The sequence below is a fragment of the Strongylocentrotus purpuratus genome, unplaced genomic scaffold (genome assembly GCF_000002235.5).
Source record: "Strongylocentrotus purpuratus isolate Spur 01 unplaced genomic scaffold, Spur_5.0 spur5_scaffold_19, whole genome shotgun sequence".
In the NCBI taxonomy this organism is placed as follows: domain Eukaryota; kingdom Metazoa; phylum Echinodermata; class Echinoidea; order Camarodonta; family Strongylocentrotidae; genus Strongylocentrotus; species Strongylocentrotus purpuratus.
Genome location: NW_022145604.1, coordinates 27,305,951 through 27,321,647, shown reverse-complemented (window position 1 = coordinate 27,321,647; position 15,697 = coordinate 27,305,951). Strand labels below are relative to the sequence as shown.

Here is a 15,697-nt window from a genome sequence, read left to right as displayed (position 1 = left end):
CTTGAGATGAATCATGTTCTTCATTCACGTGAAATTTACGTCGAAGAGGAAGTATGTTACTGTAACCCGCGTTAAACCCAATAATTACGCAAATGTTACTCAATAAATGAACCAAAATAATGACGTTCTCATCCCGTTTCTGAACATCGTGTCTTGGATCTTCCATAATTACGTCCAGGCGCGCCGGAAGCAGTTTGGGATTAGAGGGGGTTGGGTGGGTGGGGGGGGGGGGGGTGCAAACATCCCAGAAGAGAAAGCTAGTTGCAACTGGTCCAATTGATGAACCATTTAATGCCAACTGGTAACCCTGGAAATTGAAATGGGCTAAATGATCCAGTTGATCCAGGCCAGTTATAGTTCAACTGGTCTAGCTGAGCCATTAGAACCATTTGGTAAAACTTCCAACCAGTTGAACAGCAACAATACTTCAATACTGGTACGTCTGTATTTCCAATGTAAGGGCATTGGTAATAAGTAGACTTACATAATTGAATTAAACGAAACAAAATCGTATACTTGTACTTTATTGAAATTATTTTAGTTCACAGTTAATGTTTCCCTTATTCATGTTTAACTATTTATACGAAGTAGCGAAATGTCCTAATAACTGGTAATTTATATTTGTAGTATTTTCGAAATAAATTGCATATAACTAAATCATCAGTAATTAAGAAGTATGCTGTAAATTCAGATAAATTGTTTAAAAAACATAGATCTGCACGCACCCCATATTCAATATGCAAATGAATTGGTGTCAGCTGGGTCAACTCGAAATATGCCAATGCTCAGTCATCAACTAGTGCAACTGGAAATATGCACACTCCAGTTATCAACTGGTGCAATGAAAATATGCCAACAGTCAGTTATCAACTGGTGAACATAGAAATATGCCAACAGTCACGGGATTATCACCACGGAACTTAAATGGTAACTGTGAAACCATCAAGACACCCAAGAATAACTCATTTTCACTCATGGAAAACACGGAAAACCCAGCTTATATTAATAATCCGTTTGAGTCACGCGATCATCACCGCGGAACTGCTGGCAACTTTGACTACGATTTAAATAGGTGTTTTAAGACACCTAATCATGACTAATTTTTCACACCTAAAAGTCACGTATGCCCAGCTTAGATTAATAATCCGTTTGAGTCACGAGATCATCACCGCGGAACTTATGGCAACTTTGACTTCCATTTAAATAGCTGTTTTATTACACCTAATAATGACTAATTTTTCACACCTAAATATCACGGATTCACAGCTCAGATTAGTAATCAGTTTTAACTACGTGATCATTACCAAGAAAGTTATGGTAACTTTGAAACCATTTAAATAGGTGTTTTAAGACACCTAATAATGACTAATTTTTCACACCTAAAAGTCACGTATGACAAGCTTAGATCAATAATCCGTTAGAGTCACGAGATCATCACCGAGGAACTTATGGCAACTTTGACTACCATTTAAAAAGGTGTTTTAAAACACTTAATAATTACTAATTTTCACACCTACATATCACGTTTTCACAGCTTAGATTAGTAATCAGCTTGAGCCACGTGATCATAACCAAGAAATTTATGGTAACTTTGAAACCTTTTAAAGAGGTATGTAAGACACCTCAGAATTACTAGTTGAATATAACCAGAGATTCACGGACAGAACAATAAGACGATTAGCCGGTGTAAGCAACGTGATTATTACCATCAACCTTGGATAACCTGTGAAACCAATCAATAAAGGTGCTTACAAGACCAAATAATTACGTATTTATCGCCACCATCGGTTAACTGACAAAAAACTCGTTGCTTGGTCAAGTGGTTATTTGGTCATAAACACTTGATTTACAGAGGTAAGTGGAATCACGCTACTCCAGTCGCGTGATAAACTGGTGGTTTTTAGGTTAGATGAAAACGTGAACAGGAGTACCTTTTTTGTTTAAATGAAGGCACGTGTCGATAACGTTTAAATCTAGTTCAAAAGGCATTATACTTTAAAATCACTTAAAATACACTCCCAAAAGAGGTTACTTTTTGGTGTTCTGTTTATTGGGAACGAATAGAAGATAATGATGAATACGAAGCAAAACTTGACCAAGAAACAATACGAAATATCAAGATAAATAGACTGCACGGGAACACAGCACAGCAACACAAAAATACAAATAGAATACAAGTAGAAAAAAACAACAACTAAATAACAGATAAAATAAACAAAATAAAAATGTACAAGAGGAAGGTGTGACGAGGTTTTGACGACTTCAGAGGTTATCATTGGGACGGGTAATGAGAGAAAGAATTTCCGCGGCGAGTAAGAAAACCAATCAGATGTCATTGAAACCCGACCTTTCTATAAAACGTGACCCCTGTCACACCTCAAAGACCGACACCAGGACCCTGTTTCACAAAACTTGATATCAATAACAAGTTACAAGCTACTGTTATAAGCTACTGAAATCAAGGCATCTGATTGGCTGAGAGCAAATTAATCATTGAAATTAAGCATTTGTTATAGATGGCAGGTTTTATGAAACAGGCCCCAGACCAACAACAGACTTAACAAGAATTACATTTTATTTATTTACAATTTGGAGCCGAATCAATCTATTTGGAGTCGGATTGAGATCGGTTTCGTCTTGCGACTGAGGCATGAACCTGACCCCGGCCATAGCGGTGTCTCGCAGCACACCACCATAGACAAATCAATAACCTCTCTTCATTAAACTCTTTGTGTCTGATTGAGCTTTAATTTCCTCCAGACGAGGCCCGTGATATCGGATTCCACCTGGCCTCTCACCTCATACACAACGGTGCAGGCATTAACATTTGGTATATTCGGCAGGGACGTAATTATAACGCACTTTTGTTGACTCGTGAAGTCTGAAATAATTATGAGTACACAAGGGATTTTCAATTTTTAACTCCGTAATGCAGTTTGAATAGGACTGTTCGATATCATGCCGTTAACCAATTTGATTTAGTGTCATGATGTAATTGTGGATTATCAATTAATTTAGATCAGGCTTTGTCAACATAATGAAGCCTAATAAAGTATTCATCACACAGTCACGTTGAATGCATTATGTGTGAATGGAACAAAGCGTTATTTTGATATTAGTCCTTGAAAGGCGAATCATCATAATGTTATTAGTAATGGTTCATATCGTTTGATAAGCTGTTGTGAAATTACATGAGGTCATGATTACATTAAGGATGGATTTGTATTGTGGGAAACAAGATACAATACATCGGGCAACACAGTTTCTGAAATAATGGTACAATAATTTCCAGTCGGAATGTTTTTGAACAGTCACTATAACTATTAGTGCATTATCAACCAAACGATATGGTAGGAAATGTTATCTAGATGTTTGTTTTTAAGTTCATCGATTACTATTGCTATTTCGTTGTTATTATTTTGTTGTATAGGCCTAATTATTTTGTCCTTCTTCAAATTTATTCATTCTGCTTTAATATACAAAAATATGCGTTTTCACACATATAACGAATTGTCACTACCATTCCCCCCTCTCTCTCTCTCTCTCTCTCTCTTCCTCTTTCTCTCTCTCTCTCTCTCTCTTTATAACTTCTGTCCCTTTCTCCCTCCGTCTTTTTACTCTTTCTTTCTCCACTTTTTTGTTGTACATACAAAATATGTAAAGCTACACCTCCCCCATGGCCTGAGAAGGAGAAATTCTCCCAGGGATGTCACATGACAAGATCAGGTGATCTCCAGCGCTCCAGGCGTTCGATATTTAGCGAATTTTATACACGGAGGTGAGAGGCTTCCTGGTATCTACTCTGCATCGCACTTGTCACGAGTAATCGTTACATGCACTTGACATGAAGGGCATTTCACTCACTATCACAAACTTTCTTACCTCGAAATTCCTTACTTCTCCTCCCCACACTCATCCGCGTATGTTTGTCTGTCTATCTCTCCGTCTCTCTCTCTCTCCCCTCTCTCTCTTTGTTTCTCTCTCTCTCTCTCTCTCTCTCTCTCTCTCTCTCTCTTATCAATAGCTTTGAAACACAGTCGGACAAAGAGCAGTGGAAACTATAAACTGATGTATTGGTTGAACGAATGCGACTACTACTACTACTACTACTACTACTACTACTATTACTTCCACTACTACTACTACTACTACGACGACGACGACGACGACGACTACTACCCTTTCTAATACTACTACTGCACATATTACTACTACTACTACTTCTACTACTACTACTACTACTTCGACTTCTTCTGCTATTTATACTACTACTACTACTACTACTACTACTACTACTACTACTACTACTACTACTACTATTACTACTACTACTACTACTACTACTACTACTACTACTACTACTACTACTACTTCCACCACTTCTACTACTACTACTATTACTACTACTACTACTACTACTACTACTACTACTACTACTACTACTACTACTACTACTACCACGACTACCATTTCTACTTCTACTTGTACTACCACTTCTACTACTACTACTACTCCACACCACCGCCATATGGTTTTACTACCGATACTTACGCAATGCACCTGGAGGGCAATCCATGCTCACGTTCTGACCAGCTTCTGTTGGCGGCCAGCACGTCAGCCTATCGTGCGAGGCGTTGCAGTAGGGCACTATAAGGGAGGACAGTGAGAGAGAGATAAAGAATGAAAGAGAACGAAAAGCATCATGTAGATAAATATTCCACATACTAAGAATCTGGCTCTACGATTGGTCAAAAGTAAATCACGTGATGAAAGATAGTTCGCCCATCATTGATGGGAGAAGAAAAGTTCGTTGCACTGTGTAGATATACTATCTACACAGTGCAACGCACTTTCGCTGAAGATAGAGGAGGGGACAAAGTGGTAGAGAGAATGGAGGGGAGAGAGAGAACAACAAATAGAATGTGTGTGTGTGTGTGTGTGCGTGTGTGTGTATGCGTGTGCGTGAGAGAGTGAGAAGAGAGAGATAGAGAGAGAGAGAGACGCAGGAGGCGATATTGTCATGACAAAGACATAGATACAGTGGTTTATGAGGTAATCTTAAATGTATTCAACAAGTCTCTCCCTCATACATCATTTTGACATACAGTGGGTATCATACTTTCCATTTATAATCATTCATTTTGCGTTTTAAACATGGCACTATCCATACAAGTCTCTAACAATCGCTGTCATGTTCCTATTACTATCATTTATTCCGAAGTGAGTAAAATGAGTAGAAATAAAGTCACAGACAAACAAACAAAACACATATTCTTAATCAGTAGGGAATGTGTTTGCGCACTCATAACGATACTATTCGTTGCTTTGCTTTGATTTATCGAAACTTAATTTGTCATTTAAATCCACTTGGCACGTTTTAATCAGTCATGGAAGGTGCTCCTAACGACAAGCTCGTAATTAAAGAGGGTGTTTCGGAGAAATTTATGTTGTTTGTACGTTCTCATTCTCCTCTTTCCTCTACATCTCAACATTTGATTGTTGACGTTGGTGCCTGATGGATAGGGGGAATCACATTCGTAGTTCAACATCTTCAGGAAAGATGAATGTGTGACATTTTATTCGTAATTTGAACGATGCAATGCCATTTGGAACACAAGAGTCTTTCCAGTTTTATTTGCGAATATTTCCTTTCCCAAAGAAATCTTTACCCGTGTGTCTTAGGAAAAGAAGAGGGAATCTCCCTTTCACAGAGGAATTATATTTGTTTTGCGCTTGCATTTTCTAAGAATTTAATTTGTTGAACGAAGAAAACGCATAATTTGTCTAGCACCTTCAGATTTGTCAGAAAGCATGCACCTAACGGCAATCTCTTAATCATCGAGAGTGTTACGGGATAGTGTTTGTTTGGAATTCTATTTTTTTTCTCCAATTTTTGTTTGTTGAGAAAATTCTTTCCGCAGATTCTGACATATTTGACATATCACTGATAGGGGAAAACTCATTCGTGGTTCAATGCCCGGAATAACAGTCGATTTTGCATGCACAGAACCTTGCAATTCGTTGTAATCAGTATGTATGAAAAATGAGAACATGCATACCTAAAGATAAATAGGAGTTATGGTCATGCGATTGCATTGTGAAAGAAACGTTTTGGAATCGATCAAAAAATATGTATATGGGACTACACGAACATGTGGCATAAAACTCAGACCAGGTTTGTATGCTGTTACACGCCATATTTAGAATATTAAGGCATTTGAAGAGCCATGCTTTTTTATCTGATGTTCTTCCACACTTGCATAATAACAATGATAACGCTCACAAATTTATTTTTCATGTCTTCCCGGAACTCAACCTTCTCTTTAACAATATCAAAGACTGTCAAAAATCAACCCTACGGTTAATTTCAACCCTCCAAATGTTCGCACATATTATACAGGTGATAGACACGACTATTTTTCGAGTCTTTGCTATCGTATGTGAGGGTTTCACTATGTCCGTAAAATCCACTGAACCTAGTCATCATGTATTTACAATATTTATTTATTTATTTCATTTATCTATATATGTATTTATCAAATTTTTATAAATTCACTTGGGGGTGGTCATGGAATTGAGGCATAAATAGAACGATTTATAATACTTGTGTACCACCACAAATATTATATGATTTGAACCAGCCGTTGAAAGCAGTTGGAAAAACAAAATAGCGCCTTTTACGTTGTATTTCAGCCAATGCCGATGCTGGTTTTTTTTTTGGTGGCTTTTTCGTGTTGGTCTTATTACGCACAACCAACCGGCCCATGTATTGTTATTATTAACTAATTCGTTAATTAACGGTCACTGTATTTTTTGGAAAGTGGAGCTGAATTGGTATGATCATATTAGCTAAATTTCACACATTTTGGGGTCTAAAATTACCTTCATAGCAATTGTAGGTCGTAAAAGAGCACTAGAAATGTCATAGATAAGAATAAGAGCAATAGCCATGCACTGTGAAGGCATTTGTGATCTGAAAACAGAACTCTACTATCCCTTTAACGTGCTATTTGTGTGTTTACTTACGTTATTTGAACGTTTTGTTAATTTACTGATGGAAAAAGTTAATTTTGTGGTTTATCAAAATAAGAGTTTCAGCAGATTAGAAATGCTGTATATAGTTCTGATATAAGTTATGTACAAAATAATAAAATATGAATTTATGAACAAAAATAGTGGACATTTGAGCGATCAATGTTTTTTTAATGCGGCGCTCGGGACTCTTCCACGTAAAACTCGCAGATTGTGCTTAAAATATTATTCATGAATTTATTCCAGAGTCTGAGAATTGAATCAAATTAAAGTTTCACATGGCGTGGCAAGACACAGTCTTCCAAATCTACCCTTTCTCTTAAACCTTAATAGTTTCGAATAAATATTATTCATTTAAAAAAATAAATCCACAAGCGAGCTATCTGTCAAATTAACGTATACATATAATCCTCGTCATTCGTTGCGGGTCACAGCTGGTGTAATCCTATATTTTTTTGTAACGCTCGGGAGACGTTCTTCGGTTAGGAATTATCTGATTGAATTTGGACGAATCCCTCCCTCGATCCACGTCGAAAGCCCGGAATCGAGTGACAGGATGATGTTTAAACACGACGGGATGGGGAGGGAGTAGCAAGGCGGAGAACTTTGAAGGGAAGGGGTAACAGTGATGTTGGAGATATTTCTTTCTTTAAAATAATATTTACTTTCCATTCTGATTCGTAAAAATTGGTTTACAAGCACATTGCGCATATATTTAACAAAATGAAAGCAAATTTACTATTAATAGCTACATATGATATTACCCAGTTGCACATTTATTTCTGGAACCGAAGGAATTCTGGTTTAAAACAAAGTCGCTGCTCTATAAACAATTTACCTGATTTACTTATAAATAAATAGATAACTTTTCAGTCAACTCCATCGTGCTCCTGTTTGGATCACCCTAGGCGCATCAAATCATAACGACCCCTCGGATAGGACTCGAAATATGGATCATATACAAGGAGGGATTACACCGCTCCTACCCACACTCCCCTTTACCCTCATCCTCTCCCATCTTGAGTTTTTATAGCCTCTAGCCTCGATCCATCAAATCCTTTTAAGCCCCTCGGATAGGACTTTAAGTATGGATCAAACACAAGGAGGGATGACACCGCGCATCCCCACATCCCCTTTCCACCCTCATCCTCTTCTCGCTTGTCTCGACCACCCCAGGCCCAATCTGCTTTTACCGCGCTTTTTGAGATGCTAAAGATTTGATTTCACGATAGATGGACATGGCTACTATGCGCCGGGGGAAATCAACAAAAAAGTCATATTTTGTGATAAAACCGCGAATATAGTAAATTGGGATCTCCCACTTTTCATTGTCCAAAATCGAGCTCAAACGTTTCTCTACGCCTGTCTATTAAACGTTGTTGGACAGGTGCTGGTTTCATTGATCAGGGTCTTGTTAATTTGTGTGAGTGATAGATAACCGCAAAGAAGAGTACGATAAAACTTGTGAATTACTGATTACATGTGTGATTTTTGTTGTGATAGCTTTAATTCAACAGGAAAGTTTTCGGGAAGCAAAAAGTAACATTCGGACGCGAATAAATGGATAAAAACGAAAATCTCGGAAATTCATGAAAGGATAATGTAAAGTGCTTTGTAAAACTAGTTCTGTTTCACCATTCAAAGATGTTATACATGTATCTTTGGCTGAACAATTGTATTTATGTGCAACGTATCAAAATGCTTAAAAAAAATCTTTAAATATCTACATGTTTTTTCCGTCAAGCAAAAAGAAATAGTAAAATATTCATACTTCTATACGTTGTCTAAACCAAATCAGATGTAGAATAAGACTTACATTTTTGGTTAGAAGCTTATTTATATGTTTTTGTTACTTAAAAGTTATCATAAATGGTCTGTAAAGCAGTGGCGGATCCAGGGGGGCCGAAACGGCCGCGGCCCCCCTATTGGCGGCTCAAAAAAAGGAAAAAAGAGGAAGAAAAGAAGAGGGAAAAAAAGAAAGGAGAAGAGAAGAAAAAAAGGAGAAGAGAAGAAAAAAAGGAGAAGAGAAGAAAAAAAAAGGAGAAGAGAAAAAAAAGAAAGAAGAGAAAAGAAACAGAGAGAGAGAGAAAAAAAAAGTAGAAAATAACACGAAGAACGCCCCCCCCCCCTTCTCTCCCACTCCGGGGTCGGATGGACCGAATTTGTGTTCCCAAAATCTCCCAACAAAGTCCGGCCCGTAATACACAAAAATGGGGGAAGAGAAAAGTCGGGTGAGAAAGGGGGAAAGAAAAGGAAATTGCGCTAAGTGACACTAACGACGAATAAGGGAAAACTGTAATCGGGAGATTTGGGGTCATTCCAGAAGGCTTGACAAACGTTCATGAATAGAGGGGGTCGGGCCGGCCGCATAAAATCTCGAGCCGCGGATTCAAAGTTAAACGTTAAGAACATCCCCTGCGCTACAAAGGTCATCACTCTTTAGTGAGCAATTTGAAAAGGGCACCATATTTTGGATGTCTTTTAAATAGAAGCTATATACTCATATAATTTGAAAATAACGGCTTTACAACTCTTATTTTGCCCTTCATTTAAATTTAGCTCATACTGACTAGCTTGTTCTTGTATTTGAACTCATGTTCGTAGTAATCATGGACAGGGGCGGCAATCCTGGCCCGATAGGGGGACACGTCCCCCGGAAATTTAGAAATATAGCTCGAAAGAAATATAGCGGAAAGAACGTACATATTGGGCTTAGGGATTTTCTAGAATGCATAATTTCAGCATTCAACATTGCAAAATCTCGCTTGGCCGCTACTCCCCGGCCCTCGCCCGATAACAAAAAACTATGATCTGACGCTCCCGGGCGTGATTTATCCATGGTTGGTGTAATAGATCTTTCTTTTTTTCCCGTTCATTTCTACTGACCTAATTGTGTGCTATTACAATCGTGATTGTTTCATTTTCCCTTTAAAGCAGGCGCGTAGCCAAGGGTGGTAGGGGCAGTAAGAGGACATAGGACGAAAAAGGAGCAGTCAAGGAAACATTTTTGAAATTCTGACAAGTCGAGAACGGTACAACGAATCGTCTTCTTTCTCTAATAATTAAATGAAATGTCAAAGCTTCCGCGGTTCGCTTGGAAGGGGGCCGAAACTGAATTCAGACAAGGATTAAGAGTCGAGAATGGTACAACGAATCGTCTTCTTTCTCTAATAATTTTATGAAACATCAAAGCTTCTGCGATTCGCGCGTAATGGGGGGGGGGGGGGAACTGAATTCAGACAAGGAATAAGAGTCGAGAATGGTACCAACAAAAAAATCGTCTTCTTTCTCTAATAATTAATGAAAGGTCAAAGCTTCGGCGCTTCGCGCGGGAGGGGGGGGGGGAACTGAATTCAAACAAGGAGTAAGAGTCGAGAATGGTACAACGAATCCTCTCCTTTCTCTAATAATTTCATGAAACATCAAAGCTTCTGCGCTTCGCGCGTAATGGGGGGGGGGGGGGGGCAGCGAGCTGCCCGAATAGGAATTTTCGATATATTTTCTCGTTTTTTGCTGGTAATAAATAACGCTTTCACAGAATACATATGCTCAAAATTTTGCTCGATCGCTTCGCTCACGAGCCGAATTGTGAAACCAGAAAATTACTTTTCGGGCGAGAGGCTATAGCCCCCCCCCCCCCCCCCCCCCCTCGATGAAAATGTCAAAAAAAAATTACCGGTATGTTGCTTCTAATATGACCTTGTCAGTATTGTTATGTTGAGTTGAAAAAACGGTATGCGCAATTTTCAAATTTCCGCCCCCCCCCCCCCTATTGGAAAATCCTGGATCCGCGCCTGTAAAGGGATTTAAAAGAACCGACTTTTAAATTTATTCGAATTGTAATAGGACGATAATGACAATCGCACCCTTGGCTGTTTGTATTGCATGATGATCATTTTTGATATAAATTGTACCATACTTTAAGCCCATATTAATTACAATCAGAAACAACAAGTTTCATATATGATTTTCCTTCATCCACCATTATTGCTGCCTTAAGGTGTACACAATTTTTCAGTAAACATTGGTAAGCTTCCGTTCATTTTATCTTGTACTTTACCTAAAGGCCCCGTTGGCGTCGGATATGAATATTATGTTTTCCCGCACAATCAACAATTCAGAATAACTTCCAGGCAGATTTTCGCGAAATGTTCCCTGCAAAGTACGAGAGATTTACCCTTAATCCATCAGAATAGATATTTATGAATTTTTTAAGAGTTCCTTCTTAAAGTTCGTTCAGACCAGAGGAAACGATTACGAAACTCGCATTCTTTTAAAGAAACGTCGTATCATTAAAGAAACAGCGTATAACGAAACGTCGTATACAGAAACATCGTATAAAGAAACGTCGTACTATAATACATGTACAAAGAAACATAGAAAATGAAATGGTTGTAAAGACTGGATCACAATGTGGTTTAAAGAAACTAGTTTTGAAGAGAACAGTTGACATGATAGCTGACCAGTTATTAGTAGTCGCTCACGACAAGCCCTGCCTTTAGTAAAAAACATTTCCGTACGAATTTAGTACGATTTTCACACGATTTGTGTACGATACGACGTTTAGACGAGAACGGGCCTCTGATTCTTTATCGAATTTTCGTTAGACGATGCTAAACATGCGTTTTGCTTAATCGCGTGGCGTTATACGACGTTTCGGTACACGGCGTTCAGACTAGAAGAAATAATACTCATATTATATATTTACGGTATACGTATGGTAATACGAATATTTTTGTAAGTCTGAACGAAGATCTAGGCACCAGGGAATGGCGTGTGCCTTAAGGATGGTGACTATTGGATTTCCCAGATGACACGTGGATTGAGAAACACTTCTTTCCTGTCTCTTTCCGAAAGAGACTCACAAAATAAAGGCGACCAGACACGCGTTTGATTATTTTGAATAATACTAACAGCTTCATATAAGCCACCTACTTTGACTTGATGGAGAGGGCGGGGGAGGGGAGGGGGGGGGGAAGGGGCCGGGGGCTTGAACAAAATACATGATTGCAAAATATCTTCGAAAAATCAACTCAAGGTCAATATCAATACTCTACTGTATATCCCATAGAAACCAATTTAGGATTACGTAATATGTTATAAAAATGTTTGTAAAGTTCAAGAAGTGAATCACAAGTAGGTTTTTTTTATTTATTTTTTATAAAAGGTTGAATTTTCTAAAGTGAAATGTGAAAAATAATGAAACTTTAATATGTAATTAATGAAATATGACTAATGTAATGATCGCTTTAGCTTTGCATTTAAACGGTGTAACTGCAATATTTGGCTGTTAAAGAAAACGATGGAATATTTAAAGAGTAATTGTAACATTGGAAATATGATCTTTCAGAGAACTTGTGACGTGGTCGCTAAAACTAATTAACACACAGTTATTCAAAACTTGTAATCGTGAAAAAAGTACACGCATACAGATCCCAGTCCTGTATGAAAAAAAAAAAAAAGATAAATACCTCCACTGTTTTCCAGTATTTGCGTTTTATTGAGGTGATCCATCTCGCACAATAACTTCTTGAAGCCATGGATGATGTCATCATCAGATACCGACAGTGATGTAGTCTCGTTGCTAGGTGTGGCCGGGCTGGCCGGTGGATTCAGGTCCCTCATGGTTGTCGGGATAGCATCACCGGACACAGGCTGCATGTGAGAGAGCGAGAGAAAAGTAAAGAACTTTGAAATTGAACCGCAAGGCTTGGGTCATCGATAAGATGAGTGTTGTAGTCCCGGGCCCTGTCTTACAAAGAGTTGCGATTGGTCCAAATCAATCGTAAGTCCTCCAGTCAATCGCAAGTTTGCAGTCTCCTATATATTATGTACATAGTTGCGATTAATATCAACTGTTTATAAGACGGGGCCCCTGTCTGCTCAGCATTATGCAATTACACTGCCGATGTCCATCCGCAAATTTCAAACTTCTCGGTATTGCAATCGATTCTGTTGATATTCTCCAGCGTAAACAATGTCGAGACAAAAGAGACGGATAACATCCGATCTGATCTCGATGACGATTTTTAGCAAGAAAAGGAAGGATCTATTGCGCTATCAAGGATGTTATTAATACGCTCCACCCTTGCCCCCCCCCCCTCAAACACTGCCTAGCCCACCCTCCTCATTGTTGTTGTCTGTCTAGAATGCAATTAGATTGAAGATAACAAGTGCCAACAGGGATTCTCAGCGGAGAAAGTCGTCAAAACTGAGTACCCAAATACCACTTGATTACTGCCTAGACGGAAATGACATATGTCATATATATTAATATAATCCTGGAAAATATCTCAAGTTTCCTATAACTCAATTATGCAGGCCCGTATTTATGAAAGAAGACTGCTATGGGGCCCTACACAAAGGAGTTATTACCGATAACAGAGCTTTGTGACAATTCCTTGGATAAAACTATGAATCGCCAACAATGAGATGTATTATTCAGTACAAGTTTATCATTAATGAAACGAAGATTTATATATGAGATCAGTAGGCCTATGTTGTGAAATTTACGACGCCTTTATGTTTTTCCTTCATTTAATATGTAATTTCAAATTTAACACATGGCGTTTCATACAAATTTTGGCTAATACACCCTTTCAAGGTTAAGGCCGCCATTTTATTTTGTTCGTAAACATTGCGTCATCAATGTTTCAGATGCGCATGTATTGTTGCGTCACTGCCTGCGCTGTGGGCTCGCATCATATTTAAATGGGCGCCATTTTAATTCACATTTAAATTAATGTACGTTAAAATGGCGTCCATGTCTGCGCATGCGCACTGTTGTAACCGTAAAAGAGTGTATAGTGGCTAACTACTGGGGGCGGAAAACTGTTGTAAATTTAGGCAAACTACGAGTTTAATTTGTCCCCGTGTGTTGTTTTTGCTGTTGTTGCTTTGGTTTTCAAAAACAATATTTGAATTCTAGTTCACACGCAATAGTATACAAAAGACAAACAAGCTAATAAAGGCAGCGATGCAATACGGATAGCCATGGAATTATCCAGTTTGAATCCGGGTTATAAATTGCAGCGTCCCCGTGTGCCAAAGCTTTCGTCACCTCTCCCAACTGATTGAGTATATCTGTTAGACGCAGCGAGAGGGGTCTAAGAAATATTGGCGAACTAAATAATGCAAGGAAAGCCAACTGTATCTAAACAAAGACATCGTCATCCATTTTCCCGATATATAGAGAGGAATAAAATAAAAAGCACCTGACGTTTCACGGTGGGATGTGAAACCGGACACTTTAATTTTGTGTTTCCTGTCGGGAGAGGGGAGTATATCACACGGTGGGTGCAGGGGGCCGCGATCCCCAGTGGGTTGGAGGCGGGCGGTTGGTGTGTCGCCGGTAGTCCCTCGAGTCTTGGGCTACAGCTATCGATCTCTTTTGGCTGCACGCGGTTCACCCGGGATGTATTGATTGATTGTATTACGAAAGAGCGTTGCGGGGCGATGTCCGTCATGATGTGAGGGGGGGGGGGAGAGAGAGAGAGAGAGAGAGAGAAACACACACAGACACACACAGACATACACAGAGAGAGGGATATATATATATATATTTATTGAGAGAGGGAGAGATAGATAAAGATGAAGAGAGAGAGAGGGAGGGGAGAGAGAGATAGGGAGAGAGAGATATAAAGAAAGAGAGATAGATAGAGAGAGAGAGAGAGAGAGAGAGAGAGAGAATGTGGGACGGAATGGCGTGGTCGGCAGCGTAACTCGTATCCTATTCGACCTACCCTTAAACCCTTTCCAAGCCCGGCAGAGGCGTTTTGATACATCGATCATCACTTAATAAACTATTCAGTGCATACATTTTTTCACATCTTTAGAATGGTGTCAATTTTCTTACCCCCATGAAAATTGTGTCATCGATTATATTTGCATTTCACTGAAACTAACGATAACAAAGGAGGTTCAAAGAGACATCAAACGTCCGATTAATTTCAGTTGCTGTTATGTTCGAAACAGGCGCCAGCTGGTGATATCCAAAATAATTAATTCATCTGGAGAAACAAAAGAGTAAAGACACGATGTTGACAATCTTTGGAACATCCCTTGACCCGCACCCCACCCACTTCTTTTCTATTACAGGTTCTCCATTCTCCCGTTTTCCTGTGTTTTATATAGTACATGTAGATTTAATTGTGTACCATTTTGTTCTGACCTTATTCCGTGGCACCATTGTGTAGAGGGTGCAGGTTGGTCTATCCTGATATGAAGTTAATAAAATAGAACCAGCAATTGTCTGTGAGTCGATTTGGAGACCTATATCCTCCAGAATTTCCCTCATTTCCTCTACATGATAAATATAAACTCTTTTGGGGAGTCAATACCTTTGCGCCATACATGTTACTGAAAACATCAGCAGTGAAAATGGGATACATTCTGATGACTTTGTTTTAAAAAAAAATTGGTAGAAAAACACGACCGGAACTATTTTACACATATCAAATCAAGGGCAATACCAATACGACATTGCATATACCATTTCAATCATGTCCGGATTACGTTATACGTTAATGTAAAGTTCGCATATTACATATTAAGGTGATGAAAGAGGCTATTGAATTTCCCGGAAGTTGATTTCTCCGAAAGTCCTTGCAATCGAGTTAAAGATCTAGATCGCGCTGGAATTCGAATAGTTGCTATCAAAATTGCA

The 15,697-nt window shown here is 38.8% G+C and overlaps 1 protein-coding gene across 1 annotated transcript in view; it reads right to left on the bottom strand.

Moving 5' to 3' along the window:
• Positions 1-12,688, bottom strand: part of LOC585532 (corticotropin-releasing factor receptor 1) — a 37,310-nt gene extending 24,622 nt beyond the window's left edge. The window contains exons 1-2 of the mRNA XM_030990760.1: positions 12,504-12,688; positions 4,552-4,647 (exon numbers count right to left, since the gene is read on the bottom strand). Of these exons, the coding sequence (XP_030846620.1) occupies positions 4,552-4,647; positions 12,504-12,657 (250 nt within the window). The 5' untranslated portion in view covers positions 12,658-12,688. The remainder of the gene's footprint in view (positions 1-4,551; positions 4,648-12,503) is intronic.
• Positions 12,689-15,697: the final 3,009 nt, after the last annotated feature.